The sequence below is a fragment of the Aedes albopictus genome, chromosome 3 (assembly GCF_035046485.1).
Source record: "Aedes albopictus strain Foshan chromosome 3, AalbF5, whole genome shotgun sequence".
NCBI classification, from domain to species: Eukaryota; Metazoa; Arthropoda; class Insecta; order Diptera; family Culicidae; genus Aedes; species Aedes albopictus.
In genome coordinates this window covers 33,811,036-33,825,901 of record NC_085138.1, presented here as the reverse complement: position 1 = coordinate 33,825,901, position 14,866 = coordinate 33,811,036, and the positions used below count along the sequence as shown (strand labels likewise).

Here is a 14,866-nt window from a genome sequence, read left to right as displayed (position 1 = left end):
AGTTGAGTTGCATTTAAACTCCGAATATCGTTAAGTTGCAGCTTTGTTTCATAGGAATTACAAATAACATCGTATTTAACATCGATTTATGGAGGCGGAGCTTACATATTCCTCACAAGTGGCAATACAGTCAGCTTGCAATAAATGTGCTATGTAACACACATGAAACATCTTACTCTGGTTTGTTTGTTCAGATTAGGTTCCATGTGTTGCAGAAAACTTGCGCGTCTTTTCATTTTGACAGCTTTCTAACTTGTGGCAAAGACGGTACAATGAAGTAACGCGTAACTTCAGTGGCTTTTATGGTGCATTGAGCAGCAAATCTTTCACAGAGCTTCTGGTGTAGTATGTAAGGTGAGTGGTTAATACTCCTGGTGTCCATGGTTCGAGTCTGAATATATTTTTTCATTTTTTTATCATTCCCCCTAGCTCAAGTTGCATAACGATTTAAAATTTGAGCTTTTTGCGTTTCAAAAAAGAAGCAATTGTGTTCTGTTGTCCTTAATTTGCACAGTGAATAAATTGCACTGATGTTGCTGGTACTGGCTTTGAAACAACTCGTGTTGCTTGGGCAATAAGTTACTTTGTCTATAAAGGGATACTGTTCTTTCAATACACTAGGCCAAGTTTTGCGTATCAGTGTGGGGCTATTCACCGTGAGTTTTCCTTTTTTATTACATCGTCATTATGTTTTACAGACAGCTCGTGATGTTGGTACAACTGTGACTATGACACAAAAGCTTTGTTTGGAGTTAATTAGACTATTGTTTCTACATCATTTCAATTTTCAACTAGGATCATCTACACTGGGAGAAAATAGATCAACAACTCTATTATATGATACTCTGTTTATTTTTATTTGTTCGTTTAAAATCTACTACCTTGCATCTTTTCGGAACGTTTTTTTTTCTGCTTCACTATAACTTATCACCTTTCTTACTTATCTTTTCTACATTTTTTTTATAAAGTAAGTCTAAACCATGGAAAAAAATACACTAAGCCAAAAAGCTACCAAGTAAAATGTGTCTGCATCAATTAGAGAGTATGTAAGATCGTAAGCTAAGAGTTAGGTACGAATTCTACTGAAGGGGCAACTAGTTCTTCTAGGAATGGTGTCAAAGTGATACAACCAGTGTTGAAAAATTCATTTCGCCATATCTAAATTCAATCACCTACAGCTCATTTTAGAAGCTGAACCTGAGAATATGGTATATGAAAAACTTGTGCAGCTAGACCAGTTCTGCAAGAAAGTCACGGAAAAACTGCTATTTTTCGAATATTTAAGGTAAATGTCACGGACTACCTCCGAAAAATCCCAATGATATTCACGGTGAATATCATTTGGCATTTTTCGAAGGTAGTCCGTGACATTTACCTTAAATATTCGAAAAATAGCAGTTTTTCCGTGACTTTCTTGCAGAATTCGTGTAGCCGCAAAAGTTTTTCATATACCAGATTCTCAGGTTCAGCTTCTAAAATGAGCTGTAGGTGATTGAACTTAGATATGGCGAAATGAATTTTTCAGCACTGGATACAACACTTATAGGATAGAAACCTCCACCGGCGACAAACTATGACCTAATGCTAATCTAAGATAAAAAGGTTTTTTAAGTAACTGTTAAAACTGGTAGGGGAAAAATTGGTGTCCAATATCTGTGGCATCTGTGATGTGGCAATTGCGTACGTTGTTGCATGTAAAACAAGTTTAATTTTTCTCTACGGAGCAGTGAATTTGAGTTGCGTAGTTTACGTTATTAAAAATTATTAGTAAATTGTTATTCGTCATTTTGTTGTTTCTATTGTTCGGGTCGCATTCCAATTCTTAAGAAGCACACATGTCACGTGAGTAACGACAGCGAATGTTTTTGGTAGCACAGGAGCTACAGTTATGTAATTCTAACCCAATGCAAGAATTTCTTGACAATGACTCGTGTGTAATCAAAAACTTCCGTGGTTGTGACTCTTTTGTAACATATCCCAAGCAACACGCTTGTCATATAAGAGTTACAGCAATGCTAGTTTTGGTTGTATAGAAGATAATTTGACGTTATTCCAACACAATGCTAGAATTACGTTAAATTTACTTTTATACAATCAAAACTAGCATTGCTGTAACTCTTATATGACATGTGTGCTGCTTGGGGTCTTCAATTCCTATAGTTCATGTGTTATGTATGCAGCGTAGACTTCTGATTCCGCTTATAGATTCCTGTCAAGCTAGTTATTCTCGTTATTCGTATAATTTATTTTTCATTTCAGATTGAAGTTTCTAGATTTGTATTATTTCAAAGAATTCAAAATAGTTTCAGGAGAGTTTCGGGAGAATACATGAAAGGTGAGTGGCAAGAATGATCGAGGGGCTACCGCATTGGACATAACATGGATTATTCACATTCTTGCCAAGAAGGCTGTTCATCGTATTATGCAAAACGGTGCTATGCCGTATGACCGTTGTGCTGAATGGCCTTTATGACAAATGACATTATGCCAAATGAGGTAGAGCCATCGTGGGGAGTCTCTTCAAGAGTTTAAAGTGGTTTTAGTGAGTTTATTGGAGTTTCTGGGACTTTCAAGCAGGCTTCGGGAATTTAACTCTTTGGAGCCGGAGGGGTCATATATGACCCCAACACAGAACCGGATGTCTGGAATTCCGGCCGAGGCTGCCAATAATGTCTCGCCGCAGAGGCGTTTATGGTTGTTTCAAGGGGGTACCAGGCGATCTCAAGGGTATTTCTGAGGGTTTCAGAAAGTTTCAAGGGTTACATTAGAACTCAATGGCGTTTGAGGGAGTCTCAGGGTCACCTCAGGTACTTTAAGGGGGTACTAAGAGATCTCAGGAGCATTTCAAGGAGGTCCCATGGGATTTCGGAGGATACCAGTATGTCTCAGGGGTGTTTAAGGGGATCTTCGTTCGGTTCTGTTGCGAATCAATATTGTGCAAAAGAAAATGTATAGACAGTAACTGAGGCATCGGCGGCCTGGGGCGTTTATACGGAAAGCAGAGGAAGGTTACAGGGGCGTTTCAGAAGGTCCCAAGGTGTTTCAGGGGCTATCCGGAGATCCCAGTGGCGTTTCAAAAGGGGGTATCAGGAGATGCCAGAGTTGTTTCAGGTGGCCCCAGCGGGTTTCTGAGGGTACCTGGAGCTCTCAGAGGTGTTTCGAGGCGTTTTCAGAGGCCGATGGGGCATTTCAGGAGTCCGATGGGGTTTCAGAGGCGATCCAGGATAGTTTCATGTGACCTCCTCAAGATGGACCTAGGATGGTTCCATGTGCCCTAAGACACACTTCAAGGGGCTCAGGAAGTTCTTGGGAGTTCCAGCGTGTTTCATGGGTGTCTCAGGGAGTTCCAGAAGGTACCAGGATATCTCAGGGTCGTTTCAGGCTCCTGGAAACTCCCTGAGATCCCTCAAAGCCCCCTGAAATCCCCTGAAGCACGCACACGTGAGACCCGCTGGAGCCTCTTAGCATCCAATAAAACCCCATGTGACGACCCTGAGACCCCTTTGAATGCCCTTGAGATCACATGGTACCCCCTGAAACCCATGAGCCCTTGAAACGCCTTAGGCGCTGTCCATAAACTACGTTGACTCATTTTTGGCCATCTCAGTCCCCTCCTCTGCCCCCTCATAGACTTTCGTTCATACAAAATTTTCGAAATTTGTATGGACCGTAGACTTCGGCCCATGCTTCGGCCAGATTCCCCCTCCCACCCTAAGAGTAGTTTATCGACAGGCCCCTGAACCTCTCCTGGTATCCCCCTGAGAAGCCACTGAGACCATCTGGAACTTCCACGGAACCGCCGGAAACCCATTGAAGCGTCCCTGAGGCCCCCATGTAATCCCATGAGATCCCCTGAGACTCACTTCAACGGCCCTGATTTCCCATGTGACTCTCTGAAAACCTCTGGGAGCCTCCTGGAAACCCTTGAGACCCATCAAAGCTCTCCTGAGGCCCCATGGAATCCCCCGAGATCTACAGAAAAGACCTGAAACCCTGTCAGAGCTACTTGAAGGCCTCTGTAAACCTCTCGAAACTCCCTGAGATGACTCTGAGATCCCCTTAAACGCCCTTGAGACCTCCTGGTACCCCCTAAAACCCCTCTTTGACCTTCTTGTAATGCTCCTGAGATCTCCTGATACCCCTTAACTACCTGAGGTGACCCTGTAACTCCCTCAAACACCGTTGAGTTATGATGTGACCCCCTGAAGCTCACTTAGACCCGCTGAGACACCGTTGAGATCGTGTCTGGTACCCCCTTGAAACAACCATTAACGCCCATGAGACTCCTCGAAACGCCAAAAATGACAGACACAAATGGGTCGTCTGAATAAAAAGTAGCGAACTCTACTACAAGACGCACTCGGAGATTATTATCTGAGGCCCCGAATAATTCGAGGATTTTAACTTTCTAGTTGTGCTAGTGGATTGTTCGGGTCGAATAAGATACGATCTATTGCTTTATGAAATGTTGGCACCGAATTGAGCCATTTGTGCTTTGGATTTCTTTTAGCTTTTTGTATTAGAGAAACTTCTGAGAATTCCTCCACCATCTAAATCTGTGGATTTTTCCAGGAATTCCTTCTGGGTACTTCTCCAGAAATTCTATTTGAATGTTCCTCTAGGTTTATGTTCTGGAGATTCTCCCAAGAACTACATCTTTGGATTACCACAGGAATTCCATCTAGGCATTCCTTCAGGTTGCACAAACTCCTGCTGGGAAATCGTTCGGAAACTCCATCTGGTGGTATTCCTCTTGGAATTAATTCTGAGAATTCTTTCATGAACTCCATCTGTGGATTACACCTGTAAAGCTAACTGGGGGTTTCTTCAAGGATTGCTGGTGGGTGTCCATTTTTTAACTCCTTCTGGAGATTTTCATTCAATGATTACTCCAATCCAAGACGTGCTTCAGATGAAATCTCCAGGGATTCAAAGGAATTTCTTCAGGGGACTCCGCCAGAAACTCCCAGGATTGATCAAAAAACTCCATCTGGGTATTCCTTCAGCAATTTTGTCTGGCGATTCTTCTAAAATATCAATCTGACGATTACTCTAGGACTGCCATCTGGTTATTGTTTCAGAAACTTCTTTAGGTGATCTCACAAGAAATTACATCAGAAGATTCTAGGGATTCCAACATATTTTTTTCAGGAATACCTTCTGGTGATTAACTCAAGAACTCGATCTAGTGATGTCTTCAATAATTCCTAAGAGATTTTCTAGCAGGAACTTTCAAAGGATACCCAGTACGGAGTTACCTACATGTTTGTATGACCAAAAAAAAAACTGAATATGTAGAATTCACTTCCATATGTGATAAGCTGCCAAAACAAACGTTTTCTCCCAAGTAACATTTTTTTAATCAAATAGACTAGAAAAGGTTCTTAGAACCATCATAAAACTAAAATAAAAGGTTTTAAGTTTTATGGCGGTTTTCAAAACCTCTGCAAGACTAATTGGTAATCAAGATGGTAATTGGACTGCGTAATATTGACAGATTCTCACTGAAAGCTTGTAGCTCCGCGTAGAAGTTGCAGATTTCTCCGAATGAACTTTCGGAAAGCAGTTTCAGCAATTCTTTACAGGACTCCTCCTAGAGAATCTTTCAGGATTACGGAAATTCGATTGATTTCGCTTGGTGTTTTCCAAGATAAAGCCTGTATCCGCAATAATCGGGACACAGAAGCACGGCTGTAGCTCTGTACTGAATCGGTAAAATTGGCCAAATAATTGACTGAGAACTCTTTGGTGTATGTTTATTATTTGTGCCAAATTTCATAAAAATCGATGCATTACTTTTAACTGTGGATGAAAAACAAACAGACGTGGTTTTAAGCATTTTGTACAATGATGAGCAATTTTCATTCGCATAATAGATGGTTCTTTCACGCTACAGTTCAAAGTTCTGCGCTGATAATTATGAAATTTCGTTAGCAGTTATGATACTTATAGAGGCATTTTCTTGCAAAATTTCATCAACTTTGATCAATTGGTTTGGAAGCTACTGGTGTTGATAGGGGTCAGTGTTAGTGAAAATGTTTTGTGTTTTTCATGTGCGATGTTTGCCAATTCATAACTTTTGAATTTCTCTGCCAATTTTCATAAAATTTTTACAGAATATAGTTGATTATGTGTATATTATGCCTGCAAAATTTGATGATTATTGGTATAGTACTTTCAATAATACAATCGAAGCAATGAAGGGTGGTGACTAATAGCTGTCTGAGGGGCTAAAATAACGTTCAGTCCCAATACATGTTCGACTATAAAATTTTTGATAGTGCATCGATTTTTTTGAAATTTTGCCTAAGCAACAAATGTGGATTGAGAGGTTTCAAAATTTTAACCATTCCCTTTGCCAAATTCAAAAGTTACAGTGCTGACAAGCCAAACTAGGGGCTGTACAAAACTCACTGACGCGCATTCTACTCTTTCATTGCTACAACAAAAAGTACTGCACCGATTCACATGAAATTTTGTAGGTGAAATGAACACATCTAAAGATGTTAATAGGTCAAATTTGAGCAATTTTAATGTATTTATTGCAAAGTTACAGCTGTATTTCTGTGTCCCGATTATTGCGGATACAGGCTTTATCTTGCAGAATTACCGACAAATATTATTGTTGTACAACAGATGAATATAAGCTGTTATTCAGCTATCATTGCAAGTTCGATTTTTTCATCAGGATTTCAGGATTTCTTTCAATGGTATTCCTTCAAAGTTCCTTGCAAGATATTTCCCCGAGATCCTCCGGCTTTTCAACCAAGAAATGTAAGTGGGATTCTTCCCAGTATTCCACTTTAACTATGTTGTCGGATTTTCCATGATTTTTTCCCAGAATATCCACTGGGATAATCTGAAAAATTATTTGTATGAAATTCCCGGAGAAAATCGGAAGGAATAGTGGAATCCCGTAAGAAAAAAAACTACTTTAGAAATAACAATTGAAACTTCGGAATAAATCCCGAGCAAAACTTCATGGAGTAATCTAGGGTTAAAATATATGGGGAATTTCGGGAGGTAATCTTTGAGAGAAATTCATGGAGGAACTCCCGGTAAATGCTTAAGGAGAAATCTCTGGAAAATCTTCTGAAAAAAATGTCGAGAGACGGTGTTATTACCCTATCCCGAAAACCACTAAGTGAAGGAATTTTGGGAAAATTTTGAAAATAGGGATCTTTCCCCCGAGAAACTCAGACATACAGGAAAACGTTATGTGAGAAATTGCGGGACGTACCCTTGCAGAAGCGCCATAAATACCCAGGTTACAATTTGATGCTGTACAAACATTTCTCCAACTATTTTAAATCAGCCTTCATTTGAACAAAAGCTGAGCACAAGAGGTACAATCCGTTATTCAGCTCATACACATCTAAATTTGGTGATTTTATTCAACCTTCAGCAGATTTGAGGTTCATTGGAAGGCTGTTTTAAGGCTTAATATGCGCTTAATCAGTAATCAATTAAATTTATTAATTGTGTAAAATAAAATAAAAACACTTTGAGCCTATTTTTACCATTAGCTGCGTCTATTGACAGAAGTGTTGTTTAGGAATGAATAAATTAATCGGTAGGAAAACTGGGAATTGAACTCGGACCTCCTGATTTATAGTCACTCACCTTAGCACCTACACCACACACAATTGTATACATATTAGACCGGCCCACATTTGTATGGCGAGAAAGAAAAGTTGGAAAAATTTACGAGGCACCCTCTAGAATTGTGCCTTTGGATGAGAAGAACAATCTGTGAAAGATTCAGCTCAATCGGTTTAAAACTGAGCTGGCGCAAACGAGTTGAAGATTTGTATGGGATTTTCAGTCCAAATATATGGGAAATTGGATGACCTACAGTCTCTCACTCAGTACGCCAGTTCAGCGAGTTCGATTTAGCTCAGAATTGAAAGAATGGTAGTTGATACCGTAAGGAACAACTTTGTAGAAGACCATATCATGATAAAACTTAATTTAGTTGCGGTTTAGCCGTGTTTGTCGGTCGAAGCTTGTGCGCTACATCTTAGGCAGCTATGTTATTCTTCATTGTTTCGAAACCAGCCCACGTGCGTGAGCATTTGAAATGAAGGACAACATAGCCGCCTATGATGTAGAGTGCAAGTTTCGAACAGTAAACACGTGCTGCATGTAACAACCGAGAGTAAACAGGGGAAGATGTCCTCATCCTGCTTTTGTAAGCTGAAACCAAACTAAATTAAATTTTATCATTATATGGTCTTCTACAAAGTTGTTCCTTAGGGTATCAACTATTATTTTTTCAATTATGAGCCAAATAGAACTCTTTCAACCAGCGTGCTGAATGAGAAACTGGAGGTCATCCAATTTCCCATATATTTGGACTAAAGTTCCCATACAAACCTTCAACTCATTTGCGTCAGCTCAGATTTAAACCGATTGAGCGGAAATTTTTACAGATTGCTCTTCTCATCCAAAGGCACGATTCTAGAGGGTGCCCCGTGGAATTTTTCAACATTTTTGTATTTGGGCCAATCTAATACATATCCTCAAAAACAAGAGCATTACTTGTTGTGTCGAAATAGCTAAGGACCTAATTTGGACTAACTCAGTTCAAAAATTATTTGATTAAAGATTGAACAACAGATGATTATTTCTTCATGTGGGTGTATTGTTTTAATGCTGGTTACCCAGATCTATCATATTCTATTCAACGAATATCAAGTTGAGTCATCTATGTATGGCTGATTAAAGAGGTTGAACAAGTCAAACTTCATACTAATAATCAGCTGTCATTCTGTTCAGCCATTGACACCATTTACCAGCTGTTGTTCAGCAAATACTCTCACTGCTCAGCATTCATTGTTACTTGCGTAGCTCCTGCACAAATCCCAGAAGAAACTCTGGTAGGAATCCGAGAAACTGCTCTTAGAAATCTCGGAAGGAACATCGGCAAACCACGGCAGGAACTCTGGGAGCGAATCCGGGAAATCCTCTGGAATGGAATGGAATCTTAGCAGAAACTCCAAGAGGAATTCAGAAAACAACACTGGCAAACCTCCAGCAAACATCGAAACATCCCTAGATAAATTTAAGGAAGAACTCTGGGAGAAACCGTAAGAATAATTGTGTCAGCAAGAATTGGTTAAGAAATTCTTCCATGAAATCAAGGAAAAATCCAGGTTAGAATTTCGGGAGAAATTTCCAAATGAATATCGAAGGTAATCAAATTCTGCATTGATTTTTAATCAAATTGCTGAAAAAATCTTTGAAGGAAACCCTGTTTTTGCTAATCCTTTCAGTTCCGTTATTTCTGTTGATCCTGTTATTCATCTGTTATCTATTATGGTTTCATATTATTTAGGTTCCTCTTCCAGTACTCGCGCCAATTTTTGTAACGCGAGCAGTCGCGCGTTGTACTTTGTACAACACCCATACATTCTGAAATATCTAAGGATCCTGATTGTTTAGAGGAGGACTATCATCGGCAAAGTTGTTGTAAATTTCATGGGCTACTTGATGCTGACAAAGTTGATTCGTAATACGTCCACTAGGCAGCGCTAGTGAGCAATTTCATGTTTTATCTAATGGATCCTGAGATGTCTTAGAAAGATGGTGTCTTCGGCAAAGTTGTTTGGTAAGTCAACGGCTTACAGATTATTGGCCGTTTAATTGGAAATTCCACCACTAGGCGGCGCTAGTGAGCATATAAACTTTATATTCTACTAGCTACACCCGGCAAACTTTGTCTTACCTACTGCGTTTTTTGACGTTTCAAGTTTCTATCCAAGACCAAGTCCCCGGTCACAAAATGTATGGAATATCAATTTTCAAAAACTCTCATTTTTTCCATGTTTTTTGGCTCATAAACCTTCCTTGGGTAAAAACTAACAGAACAAAACTTAGACGACCAAAATTGGACCTTCCGTTCGCGAGTTATGCGCGGTCCCACGTATGCCACTGCATTTTTATATATATAGATGTATCTCGGGATCCTGATTACTTAGAAAGATGGTGTCTTTGATAAAGTTGTTTGGTAGGTCAAGGACTCACGGATGATTCGCAGTTTAATTTGAAATTTCACCACTAGGCGGCGCTAATGAGCAATTTCATGTTATATCTTATATCTCAGGATCCTGATGTCTTAGAAAGATGGTGTCTTCGGCAATGTTGTTTGGTAGGTAAACGGCTTACAGATTATTGGCCGTTTAATTGGAAATTCCACCACTAGGCGGCGCTAGTGAGCAAATAAACTTTATATCCCATGTATCTCGGGAACCTGATAACTTAGAAAGATGGTGTCTTCGACAAAGTTGTTTGGTAGGTCAAGTACTTACGGATGATTCGCAGTTTAATTTGAAATTTCATCACTTGGCGGCGCTAGTGAGCACGTAAGTATTATATATTATGTATCTCTGGACCCTTATTACTTAGAAAGATAGTGTCTTCGGCAAAGAAGTTTGGTATATCAAGGGCTTATAGATGAGTGACAGTTGCGCTAGTGAGCATGTACATTTTTAATCTCATGTAGCTCAGGATCCCGATTAAAAAGGCACGAGACACCGTCTTCAGCTGTGCAGACTGAACAGAAATTAACACTAGACCATGGACACGACATACATTACATGCACCAGTGGATAGCATGGTGCGGTTACACGCTTGGTAACGCTAACCGAACGGCCACGAAGCTCCACTTTACTCAGAAAGATGGTGACTTCGGCAAAGTTGTTTGATCAAAGACCAAATGGAGGAAAAGTTACCTCTCGTGCCGACCTTCTAAAAGATCGAAAACTTACAGATAGTTGTCCGTTTTAATCGTAATTTCACCACTAGATGACGCTTACCTTGCCACTAGATGACGCTAGTGAACATAAAAAAATGTGTATGCAATAGTTCTCAGGATCCTGGTTACTAGAAGAGAAATGGCGGTAAAGTTGTCAAATAGGTGCATTTGGTTGATGGGTCGTTGAAATCAATATTTCACCAGTAAGTGGTGCTAATGAGTCTGCAAATTTTATATCTTATATATCTCCGAGTCTGATTACCTGGGAAGTTGATATCTTTGGCAAGGTTGGTTGGTAGATCAAGGGCTTTCAGTTGATTGACCATTTGATTCGTGCTTCTGCCACCAGAAGACGCTAGTTGTAAATTTGCAAAAGCATGTACGTGTTATTATTCATCTAGAAACAAATCAACGAGCTGTAAATTTTTATACTTCCGAAAGTTTTCAAAATTTGAAAATTACAAAACTAGTTGATTATAATTTGTTTAAATTTGCACTTGATTGATTAATTTTACATGAAGTTAAAGCGCTTAGTAAAATATTCAATATCTGACCGTCGTATTTCAATATACTCTATCTTAAGGTTGTCAATTTCACGGGATAAGTACATCCATCTTTAACCATCAAACAACAATGTCGAAGACATCATCTTTCTAAGTAATCAGGATCTTGAGATATATGAGGCATAAAATGGGAATGCTCACTAATGCCACCTGAATGTAAAATTGCACGTCATATTTGTCTTCATCAGTTAGTGTTTGATCTACTAAACAACTTTTCAGAAGACACCATCTTTCTAAGTAATCAGGGTCCTGAGACACATGAGTTATAAAATTTGAATACCCACTAGCGCCACCTAGATGTGGAGTTTCAAATCATACGGCTCTCCATCAGTTAGTGCTCGATCTACTAAACAACTTTGCTGAAGACATCATCTTTCTAAGTAATCAGGATCTCGAGATATATGAGTTATAATATTTGAGTACTCACTTGCGCCACCTGGATGTGGAATTGCACATCATACTTGTCTTCATCAGTTAGTGTTTGATCTACTGAACAACTTTGCAGAAGACACCATCTTTCTAAGTAATCAGGGTCCTGAGATGTATGAGTTATAAAATTTCAATGCCCACTAGCGCCACCTAGATGTGGAGTTTCAAACCAAACGGCACTCCATCAGTTAGTGTTTAACCAACCAAACAACTTTGCCGAAGACACCATCTTTCTAAGTACTCAGGATCCTGAGTTATATGGGATATAAAAATTACATGCTCACTAGCGCCGCCTATCGGTTGAAATCTGAATTTCTCAGTTCACCTCGCGAAGGCCCTTGATATCCCAAGTAACTTTACCGAAGACACCATATTTCTAGATCATTTAGATTTTAAAATACATTAATTCACATTCAACTGTCTATCTTATCTTAAATATAGTACGTTCTTCATATTGCGATTTTCAATTTTCCGCATTATAAGAAGTTATACTGTTTTCAAAAAAGGTCTTATAATATTCCATATAAGATTCCTGTAGAATACATTTGGGGTTGACATCGATAGAAAAGATGGTTTTAAAGTAATAGTCGATAATTCTCATGTGTTGTACAAAGTACAACAGCGCGATTAACGGAAGGATAATATCAATTCAAGTATTCCCGTTATTTCTGTTATTTTTACTACATTATTATTTGAGTTATTTCTGATTTGTTTGTATGCTAGTTGTTGTTCTAGTTATTCCTGTTATTCGTGCTCTTCCTACTGATATTTCGATTTATCATTATGCATTCTGCTATTCTGTTTTTCTGTTGTTGCATAGTTCAGCTATTCTGGTATTATTCTGTTGTTTTTGTTTGTGTTGTTTTCTGTAATATGTTAAACTTGCTTTCGGTCTACAATTCCGCAAAGTAAAACTTGTTTAACAAGCTGCAGTATTTTTGAAAGACATGCATGTCTGTAACTATTTTAAGCACCATGTTGCTGTTTTCTACTATCAAAATAATTACATGTGTTATTTTAAGTAACAGTTCCTTAAGGCGAAACTGGAAGCATTTTCTCATTTTTTCGGTTTTTGATATTTTATTAAATAAGAAGCAATATTTTCAAAATCGGTTTTCGTGCACATGTAGAGTATGGATCAAGGTATCTTCTGTATTTTTTTGAGTTAGGAAATGTTTTCCATTTTTGCAGAAACCATTTTTTTGTGCAATTTTGTTCAAAAATGGTTTCTACAAAAATGAAAAACATTTTCCACTACAAAAAAAATTCAGAAGATACCTTGATCTATACTCTACATGTGTTCGAAAACCGATTTTGAAAATATTGCTTCGTTATTTAATAAAAAAATCAAAAACCAAAAAGTGAGGAAATGCTTCCAGTTTCGCCTTAAGTAGTAAGTAAAAAAATGATATTAACTTTTTACTGCTGCTAAACAGCGTTGCTTAACTATTTAGAAATATAGAAATAATAAAAATCGATAGACACGTGCACTAGATAACCTTAAGCCACAGGTCATCCACAACGAATTCTCCACAAGGACTACGGGATGGCTGCTGCAGCAATCGCAAATAATATCCACTGACCGGAAACCAGCCGTGGAACCGAGCTGGAAATGCGCCATCCTTCATCCTGCTTCGTCCCACACGGACAAGACAGTAAAAATCCATAGACCGGAAACCGGAGTGGACGAACCGTGACAGGGCAAAAAAAATCATCAAGCAAAAATCAACTGAAACAAAACTGACGCGCGCGCGGACAAGAACTAATGAGAACCGGGAGAACCGAGAGGAGTCATCTGGCGGCTCAGTCCAGCCTTGATCTAGCTAGCTAGGCTGTGGGGTTCGGGTGCTATAATTTTTACTGCGGTCTGTCCTGTTGCGGCTGGGACTGTCGCCGGCAGGCGTTGTTTTTCGACAGGTCCGAGTCGGCGTTCTTCAGCTCCATGGCCAGTTTGTAGCCGAGCTCCGGTCGGCGGTCGCGGCCCTCCACCATCGCTTTGACCTGGGAATGGGAAAAGTGATGAAAAACGGGATTTAGTGGTTTGGACTATACTATGTGCATTATAAGGAAAAATATACAGTTGGTTGTGGACACTTGGTAAAGATTGATGAACGATCAGCTATTCTATATCTGGTGTTAACCAGCAGACCCGACATGGCTTCACTGCTAACAGCTCTAAAACTTTGGAGCGGCGTTTGTTTTACATTCAAAATTACACTTGTCTCGTCAACGATGTTTTGAAAGTGGAAGAATATGTTCCCTGGAATAAATCAATTTCACGAAAAGTCCGGGGCACCGGGGATTCCTGAAGATAGCTCATAGGAAAGAATTTAGGGATTCCAGAGAAAACTAGCAGCACCGGGTGATCACGAGATTCAAGAAAATGTTAGAGAAATCTTCAGAAAAGAGGATTATTTTACAGCAGCTCATTAGGGGATTCCTCCATCAGTATCGCTGGAAATTCCCGTAAAAGTTCCTCCGAGAATGCCTACATTATTAGAGATTACATTGTCAAATCCTCCAGGAGTACCACCATGATTTTTTTTCTGAAATTTCGCCTTCAAAAATCCAGAAGTTACGAAGGAAATTCCTTTAGGAGATCCACCAGGAATTGCACTTAGAGTTCCTCCAAGTTTGACAGGGAGTTCCTCCAGGGGTTCCATGGTATATTCATTTAAGAGTTTCTTCGTAAATTCCTGGAGTTGCCTCTGGGCAGTTTTTCTGGAATTTTGCTAGGACCCAATCAACCAGTAATCGTATAAGATGTTGAATAAGATGTTAAGGTGGAGGCGATATGCTTACATTTTACATGCGCCTAAATGGAGGCATGCACGCATATGTCCTCCACTTTATTATCTTATGCAACATCTTATACGATTACTGGTTGTCTGAGGAGCTCCACAGGGAATTTATTCAAGAGTTTCACTGGGAGTTCCATTGGGAACTCCTTTGTGAAATCCTTCAGAAGAACCGGGCAATTTCTGATGTTTTATCTTCTAGAATTCAGAAGTAACGTAGGAAGCTCCTTTCGGAGTTCCACAGGAAATTTTTCGTGAAATTCCACTTAGAATTGCACTGGAAATTCCTCTAGGAGTTTCTCCGAGAATGAACCCCGATG

At 39.4% G+C, this 14,866-nt stretch overlaps 1 protein-coding gene across 2 annotated transcripts in view; it reads right to left on the bottom strand.

The window, feature by feature from the left end:
* Positions 1-627: 627 nt before the first annotated feature.
* The window catches only part of LOC109419229 (nicotinamidase), a 175,994-nt gene continuing 161,755 nt past the window's right edge, over positions 628-14,866 (bottom strand). For both annotated transcript variants that reach the window (XM_029867516.2, XM_029867513.2), the window contains exon 9: positions 628-13,749. In XM_029867516.2, the coding sequence (XP_029723376.2) occupies positions 13,606-13,749 (144 nt within the window). In that variant the 3' untranslated portion in view covers positions 628-13,605. The remainder of the gene's footprint in view (positions 13,750-14,866) is intronic.